The sequence below is a fragment of the Patiria miniata genome, unplaced genomic scaffold, assembly GCF_015706575.1.
Source record: "Patiria miniata isolate m_02_andy unplaced genomic scaffold, ASM1570657v1 HiC_scaffold_4, whole genome shotgun sequence".
NCBI lineage: Eukaryota > Metazoa > Echinodermata > Asteroidea > Valvatida > Asterinidae > Patiria > Patiria miniata.
The window spans coordinates 9,278,917-9,301,300 of NW_024037071.1; the positions used below are offsets into that span (position 1 = coordinate 9,278,917).

At 40.7% G+C, this 22,384-nt stretch overlaps 2 protein-coding genes and 1 non-coding gene across 4 annotated transcripts; 2 read left to right on the top strand and 1 right to left on the bottom strand.

Annotated features, from left to right (window-relative positions):
• Positions 1–2,139: 2,139 nt before the first annotated feature.
• LOC119739929 (dihydropteridine reductase-like) lies at positions 2,140–7,448 on the bottom strand. 2 transcript variants are annotated; one of them, XM_038215072.1, is made up of 6 exons: positions 7,322–7,448; positions 5,279–5,468; positions 4,902–5,045; positions 4,333–4,441; positions 3,384–3,467; positions 2,140–2,742 (listed from the first exon to the last, which is right to left on the bottom strand). In XM_038215072.1, the coding sequence occupies exons 1-6, from the start codon at positions 7,412–7,414 to the stop codon at positions 2,640–2,642; spliced, it is 723 nt and encodes a 240-aa protein (XP_038071000.1). In that variant the 5' UTR covers positions 7,415–7,448; the 3' UTR covers positions 2,140–2,639. The 2 variants fall into 2 exon arrangements, with proteins under 2 accessions (XP_038071000.1, XP_038070998.1); XM_038215070.1 differs by having other exon boundaries at positions 7,253–7,447.
• On the top strand, positions 6,332–6,404 carry Trnas-gga. The gene has a single exon. It is a non-coding gene; the product is annotated as a tRNA-Ser (tRNA).
• Positions 7,449–7,616: 168 nt separating the features above from the next.
• Positions 7,617–22,120, top strand: LOC119739928 (E3 ubiquitin-protein ligase KCMF1-like). The gene is made up of 8 exons (XM_038215069.1): positions 7,617–7,839; positions 12,956–13,123; positions 14,577–14,716; positions 15,561–15,662; positions 18,545–18,710; positions 19,391–19,536; positions 20,131–20,309; positions 21,426–22,120. Exons 1-8 carry the CDS (start codon positions 7,824–7,826, stop codon positions 21,673–21,675), a joined length of 1,167 nt encoding a protein of 388 aa, XP_038070997.1. The 5' UTR covers positions 7,617–7,823; the 3' UTR covers positions 21,676–22,120.
• Positions 22,121–22,384: the final 264 nt, after the last annotated feature.

A 22,384-nucleotide genomic window follows, 5' to 3' on the forward strand; every position in this document is an offset into this window, starting at 1 on the left:
AATGTAATGCAAGTTGGTAGGAAGCAGGAAATTTGTGTAAAACCATTTGCAGTGTCTCGAGCAAACTGGATCTTGGGTCCCTGAGAGATTCATTTGTAAAGTTCCTCATTTACTCTGTAAACGCGGTTCATCATTTGTTCATGTTGTTTGACATGTATACCCGGATATTTTTCAACGTTAACATTAATAATAACCTGCTTGGGAGGGTTTAAATACGCCCACTAACTGTACACGAGTTGTTATCAACAAATTTACAATTCTGTCAAATGTAGCGTTTGTAATTTCTGAAATTTACTTGGAGCCAGGAAATAGCAAAAAGATGAAACAAATGTTTGAATGAACAATTCATGTAAGATAGCATTACCTGTAAACTTGTTTAACTGTCTTCGTGTACATGTACTTGTGCGTGTACATGTACATTTTTTGTGCTAAAAATGCCATTTGCATAGTTAAAGATTTTTTTGTGAATAAAAACCACAAAGGCTTAAAAAAAATTAAATGATTTGGTTCAAATTTTGTTCAAGCGTTCAATCTCAATACAATAACCATAGATTCATGTTTTTTTTTGTATATTTGGTTTTCATTCCATTAGGTTCCATAAACTGAACAAAACCCTAAAAAAGTAACAATTAATTTTTTTTAAAAAGTCAGACTCAGACACAGGGTCATACAATGTCATGTTTGGTGGGATTTATTGCAGTTCAAAGTGCAATGACCTCAGCTGCTTGGAGGTAACACAGGATAGTTACATGAAAAGGACAGGAAAAAAAATGCTGATTTCTCAACAAAAAAAATCCTACAGCTTTGCTGTGAATTAGTTTAACTTTCTCAGCTGGCAGAACAAAGTGTGGAAAGAATGGTGCATGCTGATGCCACTTTTTTTCAAATATTATCTCAACGAAGGTCAGTCATTCCAAATTTTTTGAAAAGACATGAATCTGGGACTGAGAAACATTTCCATTTTGGTTCGAAAATACTTTGAAAATGCACTCAATTCTCCATAGACTTTGTACACAACCAAAGACGTGGCGTCTGGATACTACGTTCTTTCCCAAAGTTTTTTGATAATTTTTTTCAATTACTTTCAATCGAATTGTCAGAAAAAAATAAACCATTAAAAAAACTGTCAATTTAAAAAAAACCGTCAATTTAAATCCAAATAATGTCTTTTCTATTCCAAAAATCATGACGGACACGGGCTTTATTATCAATTGTCGGATATAACAACCAAATTAGAAGAACAAAAAAAATCCTTTTTTACACTACACTAATAAAAAGAACCTGACATACGTAAATCATACAACTCATGGTATAATGTTTAAAAACCACTCCATTTTAAAAAGAAATGAGTATACATCACAAAAGATATGAAATTGAACAAAAATAAGGAAAATGAGCTTCTTAATGCTCAATCCTAAGGCAAGACAAAACAAAATAAGACAATAGACCCAAGATTGAAAAATACTGAAAAAATAATGAGCAAATACTAAAACCGACAAGTTTGACATTTTTTGTCTTTCTTCAAATCCCCCATCAGCACGTGATATTTCTTTAGGAATAAATTAGGGGCACTTTCCCTCTCATAATTTGATACTTTCTCCAAATTACATTAACCGTAACCCCCTTGTATTCCAATACCATGTATGGTAAACTCTACACCCAAACTGTTGGACTCTGATCATGGTGGTAAGCCAAACCTCGTGTAAAGCATAATCATCAGTACTCACTCCAACCGATTCCAAAAAACCCTGGTGTTGGAGTTTGACTGGATGGGGATTGTTTAGGGTTTAAGCAACTCCGAAAACCTCGAATACGTGTAGCTTGAAAAAAAATACAGTTTTGATTCATACTTGGGATGAAAAAATGGCAAGGAAAAGGAACTAATATTTTAATATGGTCAGCTGTTTTGGTGATTATAAAGGTACAATCAGTTTTTAATGACAAGTGCAAGTAACTGGTCATTCTTAAAACTTAACCAGTTTGCGCCGGATGACGTGTATACACGCAAAGGTTTTGTGGTATTCGGAACTGATGACGGATAAACACGCAGGGAGCGAGGCCGGAAATATCTGTCAGCGACCCGCCTGCAGAGAGCGAGGCCGGAAATACATACATGAGTGTGCTGCCCGAGGGTGATCGAGTGAAAATTAATCCCGCGCCTCGTTCCGTTCTTGTCAAAATAATCCCGGCGCGAGCTGGTTTACAACATCAAAAATTCACACACCGGGAAACTTAAAAAATATAAAAAAATGTGAATACATTTTTGGTTGAAGCTTTTCGTCTTAAAATTTATCGAGACACCATTTTTGTGTCTTAATCTTAAATCTTAAACTATTACAAACCCCATATTTGTTCAGATATCAAACATATAATGGTCGCTTCTCATTTTTGCAATAAAATTCATGCCTCTTTCTTTTGCAGTGCATGATGTCGATTTCCAAACTTTACTCTTTATGAAGTGGAAATAATTTTGAGAATGATCTGCATATTGATTCCACTCGCAAGCACATGATCATGGGTATACCGGAATAAACAAGAAAAAAAAATGAAGAAAGTAATAAAAAGAAATATCCCATGATGCACCTTCTTTCCAATCTCAGACGAGGCGATGTCAAGACAAGCTGCATCCAGCTTGACTTTCAGACGGTGACCAGTTCCGTCTTGCTGTCTTTGGTAATGAGCTGCACCAGGCTTCCAGTGGCTGGCCTTGGCTGGTTCCCCACTGACCAGTCAAACAACAATCTGTGGTAAAACAAACAAACAAATTATTTGTTTCAGTTACTGACCTCTACATGTATACTATCTGAGCTGGCTGCTACATGCTGATTGGCCTTTTAGTTTTCACAAAACTGAAGTCAACCTTTGAAAAACGCTCGCATTTTCCTTAAAAAAAAAAAAAAGCTTCAAAAGGTTTCAAAAGCTGCAAGTGCGCGTCTGTTCCACCGATCGACGGCAGGCTTAAACTTTTCACCAAAGGAATGTACCCAAGTGTTGCGTGAGCAACAGACACGTTTCACAGATACCGCCATGTTTGTGATTACGCGGTCACCTCTGGGGGCATTTTGTTGAAAATATGTCCAATGATGAGGAATAGCTTCAATGCATGATGGGACGTATTTGGCTGTATTATTGAAATGCCCCTTAAAGTTTACCACATGATCACAAGGATGGCGGTATCCGTAAAAATGGTCTATGGAAATTTGGGCTGAATTGTCCACACTTGTATTGCCTTTTCCAGCAGAAGGAGGCCACAACGCACAAGCCAAAAAACGTTGGTACCAAATTAATTGGATTGCTAACTGCGCCTGACGACCTACCAAACTTTTCTGGAGTGACAGCTGAAACCCAATTATTTTGTTTAAATACAACTTAAATATACTTACGAGGCAACAAAGTCCAGTGGCGTCCATGCTGAAAAGTCTGCATTGGGCATACCCTTGCGATTCATGGGTGTGTCCAGTGTTATCCTACAAATACAGATTAAAACAACAACCACATTTTGAAAAACCTTGAGACTTATTGAAATGGCAGAATTTGTGCAGTTTACACGAATCAAAATCAAGCAAATCAGGGCACAAAAGGTCATGATAAAATGAAAGCGTTATAAAAAAAAGGCTTTGTACTTCCATCTTTGCATGATGCCTTTTTCTGATTTTCAGAGACAATATAAAAGTTGAAGGTGAATTGGTCGATTCAAGACAAAAACAACACTTTACAAAGTAAGGACAATTTGTAGGATTTATTAAAAGGCTGTATGAACAGAACTCAATGTGACAGCATTACTTATTTGCAGTGGAAAGTTACATCAACAAATTCTTGGCCACAATGCATCATACAATGTACATTAAACTGGCTTCTTATAGACAATTAGGTCTTTCCCTTCAGATGGTCACCTTCCAAAGTGTTCTGCTTTTATTGCTGTAACAAAAAAATAACTGTTGAGAAAAATCCATGTGACTACAAATACCGTAATATGTCTACACTTTTTTTTGCTTTTGATTTTTCAGCTTAAAGTTGGACGGGTAGCACTTGTGTCTAAAGCATTGTTTTTTTTATAACTTTTAAAGTCAAGTGACATATGTGAGCATTTACAATCCAAAAACCAGTGAAGGATTTTGGGGCATTAAGGAAGGTCGTCCCAGCCACAACAACTTCACAAGGAATTAAGTACCCCTACTTAGTTGTATTAAAGTAAATAGACAGTGCAATTGCAGTGGTAGATTTTAGAGGAATCGGGAAGGGGTCTGTTAACAAAAATTCCTAAGGAGTTAGTTTTGAAGAAAGCTTTGATTGCACTGATAAAGAAATGTGCGCCACTCGGCAGGTTCTTACGGGCAAATGGCCAGAGCCGTGGAGTTGGCTGGTAACCCGCTCCCAGACATTCCCAAACCACGCACAAACTGGTGCACGGCTGCTTTAGCCATCCCATAGCCAAGCATTCCTGGAAAGAAAAAAAAGAACAATTTTGCAGACGATTCATCTCACCAAAGTTGAATAGTCGATAATTAGATACAGAGCTAATTAAGTAAATCAAGTGTTACCCTCAAGTTATAATTTATGCCCTCATTCCAAACCTAGGCTCGCGCTTTTTATGCTATACCCGAGCCTAAAGTGTAGGTACCAGCAAAAACCAGCTTCTGGAGGACCTTGCCATTATGTTTTGCAAACATTGAGCGGTCTTATATCCCTCAATGTATTGACTACATTAGTAATGAATGACATGGGGACTAGCAACAGGAGAATTATGTTAAACCTACGAGTGCAGTATTTGAAAGTGTAATAACACAAGGTTGTAAATTACCATTGAAGTCTTTGAAGAGGAAAGCTTGGGGGTTGGTGAGGAGGTGGGGGTTGGTGAGGAGGTGGGGGTTGGTGAGGGGGGGGGGGGGTGTCAGTCTTACCTGGTGTACCCCCATCCAGGGCAGCCTTTGCCCCCGTCAGCTGCAGCAGGCCCCCATCTTTGAGAAATTTAGCGGCCAGCCCGGCGGATATGACCGATGTCCAGACACTCTGTTTGCACATCAGATCACTGCTCTTTACCAGAGCTGGCAAGATTAACCACAAATTAAAAAAAGAATGTGAATACATTACGGACAATAAAAGCAAAAACTGTCTAATTGTAGAGGAACCTTGCTCTCTATTCGTGACGGATCCATAAAATGATACAATCCTGGACACTATGGGGCTGTGTACGGAGTAACAGGAAGGACGGTTTTGAGTACACCGACTAATGGGTTAATGTACACTGTGCTAAAAGACTACTGTTGGATCTGCAAACCTTTGGATGCAGCATTGCCGCCGGCCCAGCCGCCAGCCACACACAGGATAGCATCGAGCTTCTCCCCAGACAACGTCTCCTCCACTCTGCCCATGATGGAGGTCTCCTGTTCTGTCCAGGACTGGGCCGGGTCCACGATGAGATTCACCTGGGCATCCTCGTTGGGGAAAAGGTCCATGGAGCACACCCACTGACAAGGCAGAGAAAGCAGGGGGAAACAAATGATTTTGAATGGAGTAACATTATAACCCTCCTAGTCTTCTGCACTTCACAACATTTCAGTTTTTCAAAACCACTTTTACCACTAGAGCCAGCACCCACACTTCAAATTCCTTTGAGGTAATCTTCTGTAGAGTATGGATAACACTTCAAATCCCTGCACAATTATTTTGTGTGGTTAAGCTTTGGGGCAAGCAGGTGGATACGGTCACGCCTCACTGCTCTCCGCAGTGCAATTTTTGTGTGTGCAATGACTCTGTGTGACAGTTACTTTAACGCTTATATCCCTTCACCTGAAGCTGACCTGCAGTGTTTCAAAGGGCTCTACTCTGAATACTGATTTCCCACTAGGAGAGTTAGTCATCAGGAAAAGAACAATTTGGGGAACATACCAAATTTTCTTCAACAAGTTGATTGATTGAAGTACAATTTGGTAAAAAAACGAGTAAGAAAAGGCTTGTACAAGTATGAGTACACTATGTGGGACAGTACACTTCTTTCCTTTTTTTTTTAACCATCACTGAAAAAACTCAATGCAGGTCTTTTAATTTGCCCCCAAAACCCCCATTTTTTATAATAAACTGGTTCCTAGTCCCAACGTTATTGAATCAGATGAATGGGGGGGGGGGGGGGGAGAACTGAATTATAGTCGGGCCACAATACGTAATTCTAAATTTGTAAAGTAATTAGTCCATAACAAACGGGGGCGGAGTTTTGATCAATGTCTCATGTAAAATGTGTACAACAAACGACAATAAGTGAAAAGCTAAAAAAATTAAAGTAACCCTTGAACAAAGACATTGACAAAATGAGGGACCGCCAACATACATGTAGGGTTGGATAGCTCAGTTGGCAGAGCACCGGAATGGAAATCTGGAGGTCACAGGTTCAAACCCTGCTCCAGTCAATTTCTTTGTTCATCCTTAAGTTGAAATAAATGACAGCAACGTTCATGATGTTACTTAGGGCCTACATCATCCTGGAAGTATTTTTTTTTGGGGGGGGGGGAGGTAATGAAAAAAAAAAGACGGAGCTCCCATCAGTGCTTTCAATTTTGTGAACAAAACCATACACACAAAAGACACGTACGTGCAGGCCGTCTGACTAATTTACGCGCATGCGTACTTAGTATTTACATGTAAATACCAGCACACGTAAACAGTTTCGTGACGTCGGATAATCCTTTTTTTTATAATCCAATGACATCGTTGTCTGTACATGGCACCTGATGAATATTCATAAAACATATGAATATTCAGGTAGGGCCTACATAGTCTTTTATCAAGTTGTTTCTTTAGCTGACAATATCCACACATTTATAACATATTTGAGATGGGGAAAAACAAGTGATTGTTTTGCCAAATTTCTGATTTTTCCCATTTGTTTTTACGTTGTCCCGTGACACTAATTGTCAGGGTTTTTCCAGTTTTAAGAAATCACGAATTTAAATCATAACCACCACCAAGAATTTTTACAGTGATAGGGCCTATTTTAGGTGCAAAGTTCTTTTTTTTCAAGGCTGAAGAAATGAAAATTGTAGTAATTTTGAGCTGTTATACATAACCGAAAGCAGAAGTATTTTTTTTTTTGTGGTGGCCTTATGCAAAAATTGCATTGTTCAGCCATTTGTCAGTCATGGGCATTGCTCACGTCCACACGAGATGTCGAATTGGCTATAAAATAGCGCCCTCACTTGACGGTCCTCATTGAGACAACAGAAAAGTAATTTTGAGTTGAAATGGAAGCAGTTTTAACCTGTAATTTCAGCAAAAACGGTTTTTGTTCATTCTTCATGCGAAATATACATATCTCAACTCTCCTTACCCATCCTTTTGATTTAAAATGGTTGACGACAGCTGTGCCTAACGCCCCTTTTCCACCGTAAACGAGAACACGATTCGCTGTCGTGGCCGCCATGTTTGCAAAGTCTCGTTCTCGTTTTTGGCACGGGGAAGGCGTTGTCCAAAATATGAAAGTTTCGAATCAAGACAGTTCAAACTACAATTTGTTATATGAAATCAATATTTAGCAAATTTGAAATATTTTTACAAGTATTACAATTATTTAATTAGTACGATATCGGTAAATAATATTTTTGATGATGACGAGAAATCTCGCAATTAGCGAGAACATGACGTCACATTTAGCACCCGTGAACTGTGCACGAAAATCTGTGTGGAGTATGGAATTCCCTTCCGGAAGATAGCGAAAATTATTAATTTATTACATAAAAAGGGAACATTTAGACAGTCATATGGTTGCATATACTCTTCTGTAGATTGTTGAAGCATTCAAGGCCTCTGAGGGGCCGTACTGGATCTCTACGATGTCTCGACATGACTGTAAGTATCACATGATAATGACTGAGGATTTTTGTTGCACATGTCAATGTACCCAATGTACAATGTACATGTCTGACATATGTAGGCTAGGCCTACAAATTACAATGTTGGGCGCGATTGGTCGATCGCGTTGCGCGATGGGTCATTCAAGAGATAGGCATGCAAGATAATTCCAGCAAATTTTAAAGAGAGAATGAATGTACATGATTTTGAAACTTTTGTCTGCAGCGTTACGGCCATGTCGACGGCACGAACACACACGGACCGAAAACCTTTGACTTGTTTGACCCATCATGCACAGAACACGTACATGAGTAACGTAACATCTGAACATGAAATCGATTAACCTGCTTGTATAAGTTGTAACTTAAGTCATGTTGTAAGTTGAAGGATGGGACTCTGTATTATCGCGGTCATGTGGCGGTACTTATCCCGTTTCTTGTCTTGTCTTTTGTGTTGTACTCTTTCAAATAAACAAATCCGACGGTGGAGTGGTTTCGTTTATTCCATGTAAGATGCCTGTGAAAATAGACATGCTCGGAGTTAGACCCGTGAACGTGGCTTGTAAACTACGCCACGTTCTTATGTCATTTCGAACCTGGCGAACGTGTCCTTCTGACTCCCTACGTTACACACACTGGACGTTATTTTGCCCATGTAATAAGTACTCACATATGAAGCTGTCTTGAATTCTATTTGTACGTCAAAACTTGCATTTGACGAAAATTGAGGAAAATTCTGGCCCCGGTTCATGAAGTCCGTCCGCTACTGCTAGCTGCCATTTTCTCCCAACTGACGCATGCGCATTGCGTTTTATTTTCGTATGATTCGACGGCTGTTTACTGTCGCAGCTAAAACAGACATCGTTTTAGACAAGTTTCAAGTCCTTTCCTCTCTCACCGCACTGCACGCGGTCGCACGTGCGCCCGCGTGTGTGTGCACACACGTACTGTACACGAGATGAGCCGAGCAGCCAATCGTCTGCGCTGCGGGGGGGGGGGGGGTTTCGTGGTTGCGACATGAAACAGCCGTCAATCTGTCCAAGCGACTCAGACGCGTCCGGAGTTATTTGTCAGGGTCAGGTTAAAATCTAATTTCTACACGTTCGTATGGGTCTTTACTGATGGGCAAATTTCGTCGAAATTACACAACCGAAACAATCGGACGGGCAAATTTAGATTTCTAGGTGAGTACTCAACACCCATACGGAATTATGTATGTCGGATCGATTTCGCCAGGTTCGAAATGAAACAAGAACGTGGCGTTGTATACAACGCCACGTTCACGGGTCTAGCTCGGAGTGTGCGAACGGAGGTGGACTCCCTATTATCGCGGTGTGCCGGAAATGGTTTTGTATAATATAATGATCTCAACTTTTATTTTCATAAATAAAGTCTGATATTTTTCCTGTAACGTTCAAGTTGAATAGCCCTAACAGTCGTGCATCCTCCAATTTCAATACGATTTTTCATACCCCCTAGGGAGTTAAGGTATATGCCTGCAGGTTGATTTCTTAAGACCCTGCCCCTCCCCAGAAAGGAGAACAAAAAACACTGAGACAAGTCTACTGATTGGCGATTGGGGAAGCCATTCACTGTACACGGTGTGCCGTTTTAATTTTTTTTTAACGCGCCGTCCTTATAGAAATAGCGGTATAAATATCGTCCTTTGACCTCATTTTGCCAAGTTCCGGATCGCGCGTGCACGTAGGACCCAACTATACGCGGGTTAATCAATTTTTATGTGACGTATTCTGTGATAGGTCAAAGGTTTTCGGTCCATGCATGTTTTTGTCGTCGTGCTGCAGACAAAAGTTTCAAAATCATTAACACTAATTCTCGTTTAAATAATTGCTGGAATTCTCTTGAATGAACTGTTTTTCGAAAAATTAAATAATACCTTATCAGAAAATGTGCTTGATTCGGGGTGGTTCTGGCTGAAAAATGTATTTTCTCGTGTGATTTTGTTTATCGCGCGAAGCAGTTTTTGATCGATTCGGAACTGATTTAACCAATCCGGAACTAGGAAAAGTGGCATCGGTACTTTTGACGTCACAAAGTCAAAATTAAAAGAGCTTAAATTTGGAAATCTAATAATAATAATAATAATAACTAGAGGTTCTGTGTCTGTTTGCAACAGAACATAGGGCTTTTTCGCATTATGCTTATTTATGAGTAATATTTTTTTCATTGTACCAAGTTTGAAATCAATCCGATGAAAGGAAGTGTACAAGTTTGGAAGCAGAATACAATTTTCAATATTAAAAAAATCATAAAAAATCAGCAGATGACGTCATCGTAACGTCACATCGGATTTTGCATACCAGTACCATTATCTACCTACCCACCAAATTTCATGACAATCGGACCTTCTCTTATGTGTTTTAAAAATCGCATTTTTGATGACGTCATGATGACGTCACACATTTTTCAAAATTTTTTGCATACTATTACCTAACAAACCAAATACAAAAAGAATTTTGAATTTAGCAAGTTGCGTTCATGAGATAGGGCTTGAAGGTCCAAAAATGCAAAAAGTCATATAAAATCGCACAATGATGTCACCATGACGTCACCTCATTTTTTTCTATAACACATACCGGTCTACCCACACACCAAGTTTCAACCCAATCGGACTTACAGTTCTGTAGATATAGGACTTCAAAATATGCACGTTTGTGATGACGTCACGTGACCCCTGATGACGTAATCATGACGTCACTCTTCGGGACACAACTTTGCCATAAGGACAATGCATACTGGTAAATGCTTAATTTGAATGATGTATGACAAAGTGCAATGCCAAAAGTGGCGTGTACATGTACTAAAATCGTGTACAAAGTCTATGGGAATTTTGCGTGAAACAAAAAGAAGAAAGGAAAAAACAAAATCAGAACAAAAACAAAGGCTTTTTCGCAAAATTGCGAAAAAGCCAATGAACAGTTGGTAAAGTGCCAGTATCCACCAGGCATAATGCTCATGGCACATAAAATACAAAAAAAAATTAATTACAAAAACAACGTAAAAAAAAAAGAGGGGTTTGAGGTTAGATTTGAATGTACAAATGTAGACAGGGATTTCATTTGGCGTAGTTCAAGTGGGAGATTGTTCCAAAGTTCCGAGGCAGCATGAGCGAAGACCGTTGACCCCACGAGTGATTGGTATGAGGGACAGTCAATTGGTGCAGTTCTCATTAATGGAGATTTCTAGCTGGCTGGTACAATGGAATGGAATACATGAAGGAGAACCTTGAAGGCAATGCGATTGCCGATCGGTGATGGGGAGCCAGTGAAGAGACTTGAGTATGGGGGTTATGTGGGATCATTATTTTCTCCATCACTCAAGGTAACCAATTTCTCTTGAATTTGTGGATCAGTTGAGCGGAAAGCAGCCTGAATGATGTTTGCTATCTGAAACTAGGAAAACGAATATACGACTGCAGCGTACGATCAAAATATTCGAAATCACACGATCCAAGTCATGTACCGAAGAGAAAATTTATCGTCGATTTCTGACCTCTGCGGTCGTACTCGGGTACCCGGTTCAGAAGCACACTCCTAGTGTCCTTGTTATGTTGTATTTTGTACAAAGACTGTGCCTTTGTTCATCACATGGTGCAGGATTGTGGATTTTTGGAGACAGTTCCCCAGGATGCAAAAATACCTAGTGGGGGGTTAGGAGGTTAAGTTGTAGATTGGGTAGGATCAGTGGGAATCTACGTGTATGTGTAAGAATAGTGCAGTGTGTAACAAGTACCAGTTAGAGTGCATCAGTTGCTAGATGTTGATTGACTTGAGTTTCTGTGTACAGTGTAAAGGCGTATATGGGTACTGTAGTCTACACATATGTACGTACGTTGATGCTTGCCCAGCAAGCATAGATCTGCACACTTGTGTGCAGATTCAGCCCCCAGATTTTGGCCCAACAGCAGGTATCTCTCATCGTGCTTTTGGCAAACCAATGACATAATTTACAGGTCAAACCAGCTGATAACTTTTCCTGTAACCAGTAGGGAGCTGAACAACTGCGTTTGTTAAAACAGCAAAAATTGCAGTTTGCTGTGCCTCTGTCAGGCCACACTGACATTAATGTGTGGAGAGAGTTCAAAACTGAATCTTTCACCTGTAGTCGCTCTGCGTAGGCCGCCATGTTGCAATAGGGATAGTTGGCAGCTGTTGACCAATCAGCAGCTTTTGACACTGTCCTGTCCAAGATTGTGTCACACTTTCAAAAGTCAGCTCCGATTGGCTGGTGCGGGGTCATATGTTACAAATTTTGCATTTTACCCTAACTCCCTAAGCATTTTTGCTAGGATGCAACCTCAATCCTTCAAAATCCTCCAACTGCCTATGTGTAAAAATAGCATACAGCCTCAGTCCTCCACAACCATCCGTTAATTCTTGAATGTGTTCCTTGGAGGGGTGACCACTGCCTCAATCCTGCAAAATCCTCCAGCAATCACTGTCAGTATGTTGAGGCAGAGCCAGTGACATCCTGGAGCAGTGCGGAGGATTTGAAGTACCGGTATTAATCTAGGCCTAATGTATGCATGGTTGAGCATAATCTACACAAGATCCGGCCTACATAAGACCCTGACACAGTGCATCCTCCAAAATCAGCCACACATTTTGCCATATAACCTCAATCCTTCAAAATCCTCCATTTTGCAAAGAGGATTTTGGAGGATTAGGGAAGGTTAGGCTTGAGGATACAACGTTTGTTGCAGAGTTTATGGGCTCCTTCAAACAGATGATACTCAAACTAGCAGGATGTGTGTATACATGGAATGTTTGGAAATAATTTATTATCATATCCCAACCGTAAATGTTCAGGGGTATGGACAAATTGCACGACCTCTTAGTTCAAGATTTATGGAGGTAAAATTTTTGTGCAATGGAGGGCATCTAACACAGTTTTCTGGCTGGCCCTGTTCTACACAGAGCCATCATAAAAATGAGTCTTGAAAACAGGTTGTGCCAAGCATTTACGTAACAAGTATTCTTTGTTGTCTTCTCATGTTTTCTGTTCCTTTCTATGGTTGTTTATGAAAATAAAATCTTCCAGAATTCTTTTAAATAAACTCTTGACTGTACTTGTCTCTCATTTTCCCTCGCCAGCTGTCAGTTGCGATTCCTGCCTAAAGGGTAACTTCAGGGGGCGCCGATACAAGTGTCTTATTTGCTACGACTACGACCTGTGCGCGGTGTGCTATGAGAACGGCGCCACCACCACACGCCACACAGCGGAACACCCCATGCAGTGCATTCTAACACGTTCAGATTTTGGTAAGGAAAACATACACATCAATTTTCTTCAATATTCCAAGTAATTCTTCCAAATCTGCCTAAAGTGCGTCAGTGTCCCATATGCCACAGGCCCGAAGGCCGATTGGCATATATGGAACGAAGACGCACTACGAGTACTAGTGGGATAGGAAATTTATCTTCAAGCAAACTTGATGTAGAGTAAAGATGGAAAGCGCAAGCTTTTGGAACTTTCCAGAAGTTATCCTATTACATGTGCGTGCAGCAGGAATAGCGCACATCTTAAAATAGCCTTATAGGCCAAGTGCAGCATAGACCGTGCTGTAGTGGATAATATGTGACCTGTTCTGTCAAAAAGCAGACGCTTCTGGGCAGAGGTTGAAATTGAGATAGGGCCAAAAAACGCTGTGGGGGTCATTTTTATCGATTTTCAAATTTTTGCATATTTGTAATCCTGAACATGTCTAAAATATAAATGTCTAAAATATATTATAAAAGTTTGAAACCCTAATTTGAACTCTACATATACTATTTTTGATGATTTTGATAATGTATATCAGTTAAAGAAATAACTGTTTTGTGACGTTCGTGGCCATTTTCTCCGTTTTCTACTTTTCGACACAATGAACTTCAAAATAGCATAACTCTGCCCAGGAATGACCGGTTTCAAAAATTAAACCACCTATTAAAAGGAAAAAGAACATATGTTAACAGTATGTAAAAATATCATTTTCGACCTTATGCCCAGATTTTGACAGAACAGGCCACATATCACTCTGTTGTTGCCATGGATCGACCGATCAGGATTGAGGATTCAAGTTTGCTGGAAGATCATACCTAAAATTTTCTATACATTTCCTTAATTTCTTAAGTTTTCTGACCATAAATAATTTCTTATTAGCTTTAGAGACCATTTCATATACATGGGCATCCCATTTCAAATTTTGTTGGAAGATAACTCCCAAGAGTTTAGCCCTTGTAACAAGTTCTTGTTGAGAGTTGGATATACCGCACATCTGGCGGATTTCTCTTGCCAAAGTACGTTTGTAAAGCTTGACACTTTTACAGGGTTTAATGTCAGCCCATTGTTACAGGCCCAAGTACTCAGACTTTTCAAATCTGTTTGGATTTTGCTTTCACTGACGGAGGATCTATTTTCACCAAGGGTGAAGGTCATCAACGTATTTCCAGCATTTGCTGTTAGCTGGGTCAACTGCACTGTTAATACAAGCCAAACAAATCACTGGAACCAGTTATGTCCCCTGTGGCATTCCATCAGATAGTGTTTGCCAGTCAGAAAATACTTGTGTGTATTTGACCCTGTGTTTGCATTCCTTTAAAAAATCAACAAGCCAATGCACAACAGCAGGCGAAACCCCAGGTCCAGAAGTCTTAATAATACTGTATTTTAAATTCATGATTTATATCATACAGAAGTTGAGACCTGATTCTGTTTACCGTAATTCTCCAACAGATTTATACTATGGAGGGGAGGCAATCACACTAGAGCAGCCACAGTCCTTCACTTGCCCATATTGTGGCAAAATGGGCTTTACGGAGTCCACACTACAAGAGCACGTCACGTCCGAACACTCGGACTCCTCACTAGAAGTGGTAAGTTTAAGTTCGAGTTTACAACACCAAATCCTCATGACGCTCCCCTGCATAGGCCATGCCACAAAGGAGGCGCTTAAGATAAAATACCTTGCCTGTGGTCAGAATCTGCACTTTGAACTTGTAGTGAGCTTACAGTGAGTGATGGGCTGTGTCACGGCTACAGGTATTCACACATCAGCCAATTTCACCTTGGACTGATACATGCGCACTGTGCACAAGTAACCTCGTAGAGGTTGAACACTGCTGTCACTGCAAGACACTTCCTAGCTATACAGTGACTTTACGGTTTAATAATACAGAATGTCAAAAAAAAAGTGTCCGTCTGACTGTTTTTAAAATAACCACAAAATCATGTGGTCACTTTTGAAAAGGTTTGGTTGTGCTGATACTCCTAAGCCTTGGCCTCAACCCCTACGAGTTTCATTTAATTTCAGTCACGCATCACTGCACAATTGTCAATTGTTCACAACAACATTTTTGGGCACTGTGACCAGGTTCCTTGCCTTAATCAATTTCAGTGCTGTTTTATGTAATCTGTGTAAAATCCTGCGTATTGTGAAGAAAAAAAACCCAGGCTGATGTGGTTTGGGATTGGAATCATTTGCCCTTGAGCATTCAACTGAGGTCTTGCCATGATGACTGATAGCCAGGCAAATGATTCCAAACCCACTTGGAAGCCCTTTTCACAACATGAAGGATTTCATTGTTGCCAAAGATGCAATGTTTTTATCAAATTCAAAGTCATCTTTTGATCTTTGATGAGTGTTTTGAATCTCCTGTGCACCCTTTGATAGCAGGGATTGTCATGTACTCCTTTTTTTTTTACTCTTTCTCTGTGAAGGTGTGTCCAGTCTGTGCAGCGTCGATAGGCGGAGATCCCAACCATGTTACAGATGACTTTGCCGCTCATCTAACATTGGAACACAGATCCCCTAGAGATCTGATATCCTTTTTGTTATTGTTAATTTTCATTATCATCAACAATTTTGCCACTCCTGTTGATTTAATTAATAAGTTATTGTTCCCTCTCTGGCTGGCAAATTCCACAAAGCCATCCCAGTAGTCAAAATCAATCAAGTGACCAGTGTTGTAGTCGAGGCCACAACCTCCGAGGCCAAGGCCGAGGCCACAACCTCCGAGGCCAAGGCCAAGGCCGAGGCCACAACCGCGAGGCCAAGGCCAAGGCCGAGGCCACCGCCTCCGAGGCCAAGGCCGAGGCCGAGGCCAGCTATCAAAACACGTAATAAAATATAAATCACTAAAACAAGGCTAAGATTATGTTGGAGTTTTAACATCTTTTCAGTTGAATTCACTGAGTTTTGGAGTGCCTGGCTTACAAATTTACAGCTTGCAATGGGTTTCCTCTTGTAGGGAGTCCGGCGAATTAAATTTTTTAAAGAAAGAAATCTCAAGTTTTGTATCACTGAAAGCAAATTACACAACAAATCAATGGCGTTTGAATCAGTCTCATAGGTGTTTGCCCTTTGGAGATACAACAATTTAAATGGCCAACTTTGAGTTTCTATTCTGTAAGATTTACATCGGTTACTTTTAGCATGTCTTATAAATCTTATTTTAAAAACCTATCAAAATGCTTAATATCATAGGAATCCCCATTAAATAAACAACAACTTGATTTTTGAGTCAGGTTTTTACCACTTATTACCAAAAAGTTACGACCCCCCCCCCCCCCGACTTTCGCACTGTCCAGGCGCGCGCCCGAGCAAACACCGCGATGCGACCAGACAATGCCAGATGGCCCGCCGTTACGCACGGGCAAAGCATAGTTCCAATCCAGCTCGTACAACGGATAAGTGTCCACGCATTATCACCGTTAATACCGCGGTACCAGACAAAGTCTGGCAATGGCCAATCCCGCTCCAAGTAACACGGAACATGCGTGCATGATATCACTCACTCAGTTCATCAAAGTGACCATGAATTCTCGGATCATCCGATTTGAATCCAATGGCTTCGAAGAATTTTAAGATCATGGCAAGAGGTAGGGATTCCAGAGGTTTTGGCCTTATATCTGTAACCACGCAAAATTAGTCAATTTCAAACCGTGCTTATGCATGTAATAAGTATCAACATGGCTCTAAAAATACAAAAACGTATCCTGGTACCACGAGGAATACTGACTCCTATTATTAAAACATTCATTCAGAACTTTGCATTCATTTGGATGGAAAAACGAATTCTGAAATCGCGCTTTCCATATTGACCATTTGCGCCACACATTACCGTGTGAGCCGGAACTTTCATTGAAATTGCCGTTTAAAAATAAAATCTACTTGATAAATCGTAATTGTTTTTATCATATCTTTATGGGGAAAAAATGGTACGGACTTCTACACACGATCGTACCCAGAAAGTTCAGACTTTTACTGAAACAGTGGCCTATAAAAAGAAATGATTAAGCTTGCCGCACCTTGCCGCAAATTATTTTTAAAGGTCGGGGTACAGAGGCGAAACGAGAAAATGTTGTACAACACTGCGATCAGACTAGTCTACTACCACATGTTATTGTACGCAAATGGGAATGGTGCTAGACTTATGTAGTCTGGCACGCGGTAACAGTTATAATGCTTGCACGCACTTGGAAAGCCGAAGCGCAGGCTAGGCGAAGATGCTACGTACGTGAGTACGTATAATGCAACCATTTCCAGTTCATTCGTGCGTATACATTGTATGCGTTCGTTTCACGGAACCCACTGCGGCAGAATCTGGAGGGTTTGATACGGTAAACAAATAAAATTAATTAGAATAGAAAACACATCAAAATAGGCGGCCTCGAGCCGGCCTCGACCAATTCGCCGAGGCCGGAAGGCTCCGAGGCCAAGGCCGAGGCATTGCACCTCCGAGGCCAAGGCCGAGGCCGAGGCCATGAAAATCGGCCTCGAGGCCGGCCTCGAGGCCGAGGCCGGCCTCGAGACCTCCAACACTGCAAGTGACCTTTTTGAACAGTTGAGTTCTCCCTGTCTGTGACTGTTTATGTAACATGATACAGCTGTGCATCGACTGTAGGCGATTGATAAGCCTCCCATGCCAACCAGTTATCTGTTTTGGTCTGTTGAAAGAATTTGACTACATGTACCTGTAGTAGTCACTGTGCTTAAGCCTGCTGCACACTTTTCCGATTTTACTGGTTTACCGGATCATCGGGCTATCAGACATAGAGATCCGAGAGGTGTGCGCTGAAAAATTGGACCGATCTGACTGCACAGGGGGCGACCGGATGAAATCAAACATGTCTGATATTTCCGCATCCGATTTCATTAGATCCGATGTCACCAGAAAGGTGTGCGGGCAGCGCTCTGATTTCTGACATGATTCAGAATTGACAGCTGCCATTTTGTCATCACCTGACTGGTCATCATGTGACTGGTCATCATGTGACCGATTATAGGACTGAATCGGGCATGTGTGGCAGTAACGTTGCGGTCTCCTCAACGGTGAAAAGAACCGTACCTTTGATCCGTTGAACCGCTAAAATGGAAACGGTGTGCAGCGGGCTTTACTCACCAGAAGTATGATCCGACTGTTGGTGACTAGCTTATAAATTGCCTGTGTAAGGCATGAAAGTGGAACGGACTTGATCGTTTGATCGTCTGTGACCGTTCAGACATCAGGAGGGTTAAACTGAAAATCCAACTCTACGTTTCAGAAGAGTCGGTTCTGAGTACGGAATTGACGACATGCCCATTTCATGCTCACGGTTTAAAATTGAACATCTGTGGAAACTCTACTCAGATTTTGAATTCCTCATGTTTGTGACCCTTTCAAATCCATGTCTGTTTCCTTAACTGTCAAGTTGCCCTCCACGATGAGACAGGTAATGTCAGACACCTTCGTAGAATGTTCCACCCTGGTCGCGGTATTGGCCAGCGGACGAGGAGACCCAACATGCACTTCAGCGGCGGCAGCGGCCTGTCGTCGGGCCAGAGCTCCAGCTCACCCAGTAGTAGGGAGACCATGGATCCCATTGCCGGTGAGTGACGGGGCACTGGAAAGTGTTGCAGTTGAGTCTGGGCGCCAGGCGATAACATTTCCTCAAAAATGGATTTGATTCAAACTCCGTGCACGTCAAACAAAATAATGGGGAAAAAATGGAAATTCAGAAATTGACTTAAGCCCTGCAGCCAATTTCATGAAATAGTGCGTGACTTGCGCTATGCGACAGACAAATTTACTGCGCAGCTGCGCAATAAAGTTACGGTCTTTTTCAAGAAACTTGGCATAGCTGGGCAACGTTTTAAATAAGCTAAACATCTTGGATGAGGATAATAACATATCCAGACGATAGTACCTGAACTTAATGCACTTAACAATATTTGAGGTTCTCAGTAATTTTGCTTACACACTAAGTCATGTGGGAATACAAAAAGGAATTATGCAGAAAAAGAGTTGTATTTTCAGGGATATTTTAGAAGGACATAAATATAAAGAGCCTTTTGTTTTTGTCCCAAACTCATCTTAAGTTTGTCTCAATTTACTAGGTCAAAACTGTATCTCATTTTCAAATTTGGGGACTAAATTCCTTTTTTTTTTCATCTTCAAATGATAAGTTTTGAAGAATTGGTTAAAGACTTTGTCAGTGCTATCGTTATGTTGCCAAAATTAATACACACGTGTTGAACAAGTCCGTTTCTAACATTTTTATATTTGCAGAATTGCTGTCTCAGCTATCAGGAACACGGCGCGTAGCGGGTCACTCCTCCACAGCCTCACAGCTGCAGCAGCTACAAATCATGCAGCTGCAGCTAGAGAGACAACAGCAACAGCAGCAGAGCCAGCAAGGCACAGCAAGGCAGCAGGTATGTACAATCACCATGTGCTTGTGCTTAAACAGAGCATATGGTCTTTCTACGTTTTTCTGTTTACAAGTCTTATTTGTAAACACAAAAATGAAGAAAGTATGAACAAAATATCCAAAAATTAAAATTTCAAGTCAGTCTTGATTTAAGATTTCAAACTTTGCAAGTAGACTAAACAGAAAAATCTTGTATTGTTTTCATTTTAATTACTTCGAGTCAAATGACGATATCATCGTGATGTCTCATTGCATTTGTCTCATACCAGCTTGAACCTAAAGTTAGTTACAACTGGGCAATTCCAGCGTGGAATATGGCATGTCTGTGACAGAGCTTTTAAGAGCTCACTGCATAAACCTGAAAATGTATTTTTCAAATCAAGGAGATAACAGACGAGGAGTTTTGGATCATTTCTCAGAATTAGATATCATTGTATTAATTGCCAGTGTCACGGACATGACACTTCTTTTCAAAGCGATGGAAATGCTCAACTGTATAGTTGAATTCCTTGACAGATATATCATCTAATTCTGTCCACATTTTACATCATTATTTACTTACATTTCTTTGATTTTTCCCTTTATTTCCGGTGCTTAGGTTGAAAGGTTAGCAGTACCAAGGCGGCAAGCGACTGCCGCAGCAGCAGCGTCTGCAGCAGCCGCAGCATCCAGTAACAGTAATCCGGGCCACGGCGCCTCATTGTCTTCATTAGGCGGAGCCGAAAGTGCAACCGTCTCCTCGGCATCACAAAAAGACTCCCAATTTCTCTTATCCAGGTCAGCACACTGGTCACAGTAGTATCGTTGCTTTAACCCTAAACCCCTAGGCCCTTTTTGCTATGAATTATCTTCAATCCTTCAAAATCCTCCAAGATTTTGCACTTATGTTCAAATGAGGGATACCCACTGCCTCAATCCTTCAAAAGCCTCCAACAGCCCTGCCTCTCAAAAATGCATTCAGCCGCAATCCTCCAAAATCCTCCTCTTCTTCAAACACCAGTTAGCCTCAATCCTCCAAAATCAACTGACAATGAATGTCCATGTGCCCTCAGTTCTCCACAATCCTCCAAAATTGTATGTTGCATTCAGCCTCAATCCTCCAGAATCCTCCAAAATCGGACAGAGGACTTTGGAGGATTGAGGATGGTTAAAGTTAATGTGTTCATGCAATGAAATTTTCTTAGGAACATATTCTGTGCAACATTTTCCTCTGAATTGTATGAAAACTATTTGACAACCCTTTTAGGTTAATTTTATTGTAAAGTGCACTTCTTTAGACATTCAAAATATTTCATGCTTTTCAGGACAACTGAGGGGGCTGTTGTTGTGATGTCATTTAAGGAAGACACTGTTCAGTTTAGGGGTTTTATGTTCCAATTGTGAACCCAAAAATGTGCCCATTAAAAACATGTGAGAGAACTTTGCTCATTGGCTTACTGCCATTGCACTGACACAACAACGAATAAAACATCAACTGAAGAAAACAAATAAGCCCTTGTTTTGTAATTGAATAATTACTTTGTAAATCTTGAATGATTTGCAGCCCAACAATAGTCCAGTTCTTGCGCAGTAGTCTGGTTCCTGTAGTACAGGAGATCAGGAACTAGTTTGTCGGGGCCAAAATGGGCTGCTTGTTATGTTGGGTATGATGGTGTTCATTACAGCGACGACCTACTGTGCGAACTTAATTTATCTCAAAGAGTTGCCCTTTCCCCTCGTTCCAACATATTGACAACATTTTTTGTTGTTAAAAATGCCTGATTCAACTAAATGGTACATTGGCATGATTGATCCCAACAAGCATGACAAGATGGCTCAGTCAACTTAGAAGTGGACTTTGCAAGAAAGTGCATCTAATCAAGATGACCATCTCAATATCCATTTCCCCTGTAGAATACAAGAGCCAGTCCTATCAGAGACCGAACAACAAACGCTAGAGGTAGAAAACGCAGACCGGAGCTTCTTCCTCCAAGATCTCATCCTCTCCACCCTGAATGACGACTACGGCGACGCGGACTCGGAACCCGAGGACAACGAACCCGTCATAGAGGGTGCTATAGGCGGCACCAGCGAATTCGAACCCCCCGAAACGTTACTGAAGCTAGATTCTTTGAATTTAAGAGAACGGGAGGGGCCGGCATAGCAGCAACCCAAACAAAGGGGGGACGTAGGAAAAAAATCAAGGATTTCTCTCATAGATTAGCTTGTGTATACCAACAAATTTATCTGTGTAAATTATATATATATATTAAAAATACACACACACACACGAAAAACTGCTAGTTCCAGAATTTACCCAAATTTGAACTGTTTCTGTCTGCATGTGTTGTGCAGGGGTGTTTCTTAAATTTAGTGTTGCACATATTGCCTTTTGGAATAATGTGTCAGTGTTTATAATACTTTTAAAGCAAAACAACAAACAAGGACAGTCTTGCTTTGCACGCTGTGCAGTGTTTCTTTTTAACAAAAAAAATGAAGTTATGTAAAACAGAGTAAAAGTCCATAGTGTTTCAATTGTCCAGCCTTAAAACTTTACATGAAAAAAAGTGATGTTCGTTCAAATATTGGCTATGTCATTTATACATGTACTTTGTGGTAACGTCTCTTTTGCACAATTCAGCGCCACAGTTCTTTGTGAAACGTAAAGGCCCTCCCATGAATTCCGTTGCGTTTTGTTTTCAGTTGCTTCCCCAAAAAATTTGCAGCCATAATCAAAGGAGTATGTCAATAACAGGTGTTCAAATATAATTTATAAATGTTTTAAAAGCCCTTAGTTTTTTCACAGGGAGACTTGAAATCTGCCAACTTTTTTTTTTATAATTGGCAAAAAACAAAATGCTTAACTTATTTCC

What these genes read in the sequence shown, in the direction of transcription:
- LOC119739928 (XM_038215069.1), top strand. An exon ending in CGGACTCCTCACTAGAAGTG is followed by an intron (nt 14,717 to 15,560) that starts GTAAGTTTAAGT and finishes TTCTCTGTGAAG; the next exon opens with GTGTGTCCAGTCTGTGCAGC. An exon ending in AAGGCACAGCAAGGCAGCAG is followed by an intron (nt 19,537 to 20,130) that starts GTATGTACAATC and finishes TCCGGTGCTTAG; the next exon opens with GTTGAAAGGTTAGCAGTACC.
- LOC119739929 (XM_038215070.1), bottom strand. Translation starts at nt 7,414, where the DNA reads ATGGCGGCCACGACAGCGAATCGTGTTCTCGTTTACGGTGGAAAAGGG. An exon ending in CCTGGATGGGGGTACACCAG is followed by an intron (nt 4,442 to 4,901) that starts GTAAGACTGACA and finishes TTTTCTTTCCAG; the next exon opens with GAATGCTTGGCTATGGGATG. An exon ending in CCACTGGACTTTGTTGCCTC is followed by an intron (nt 2,743 to 3,383) that starts GTAAGTATATTT and finishes GTTTTACCACAG; the next exon opens with ATTGTTGTTTGACTGGTCAG.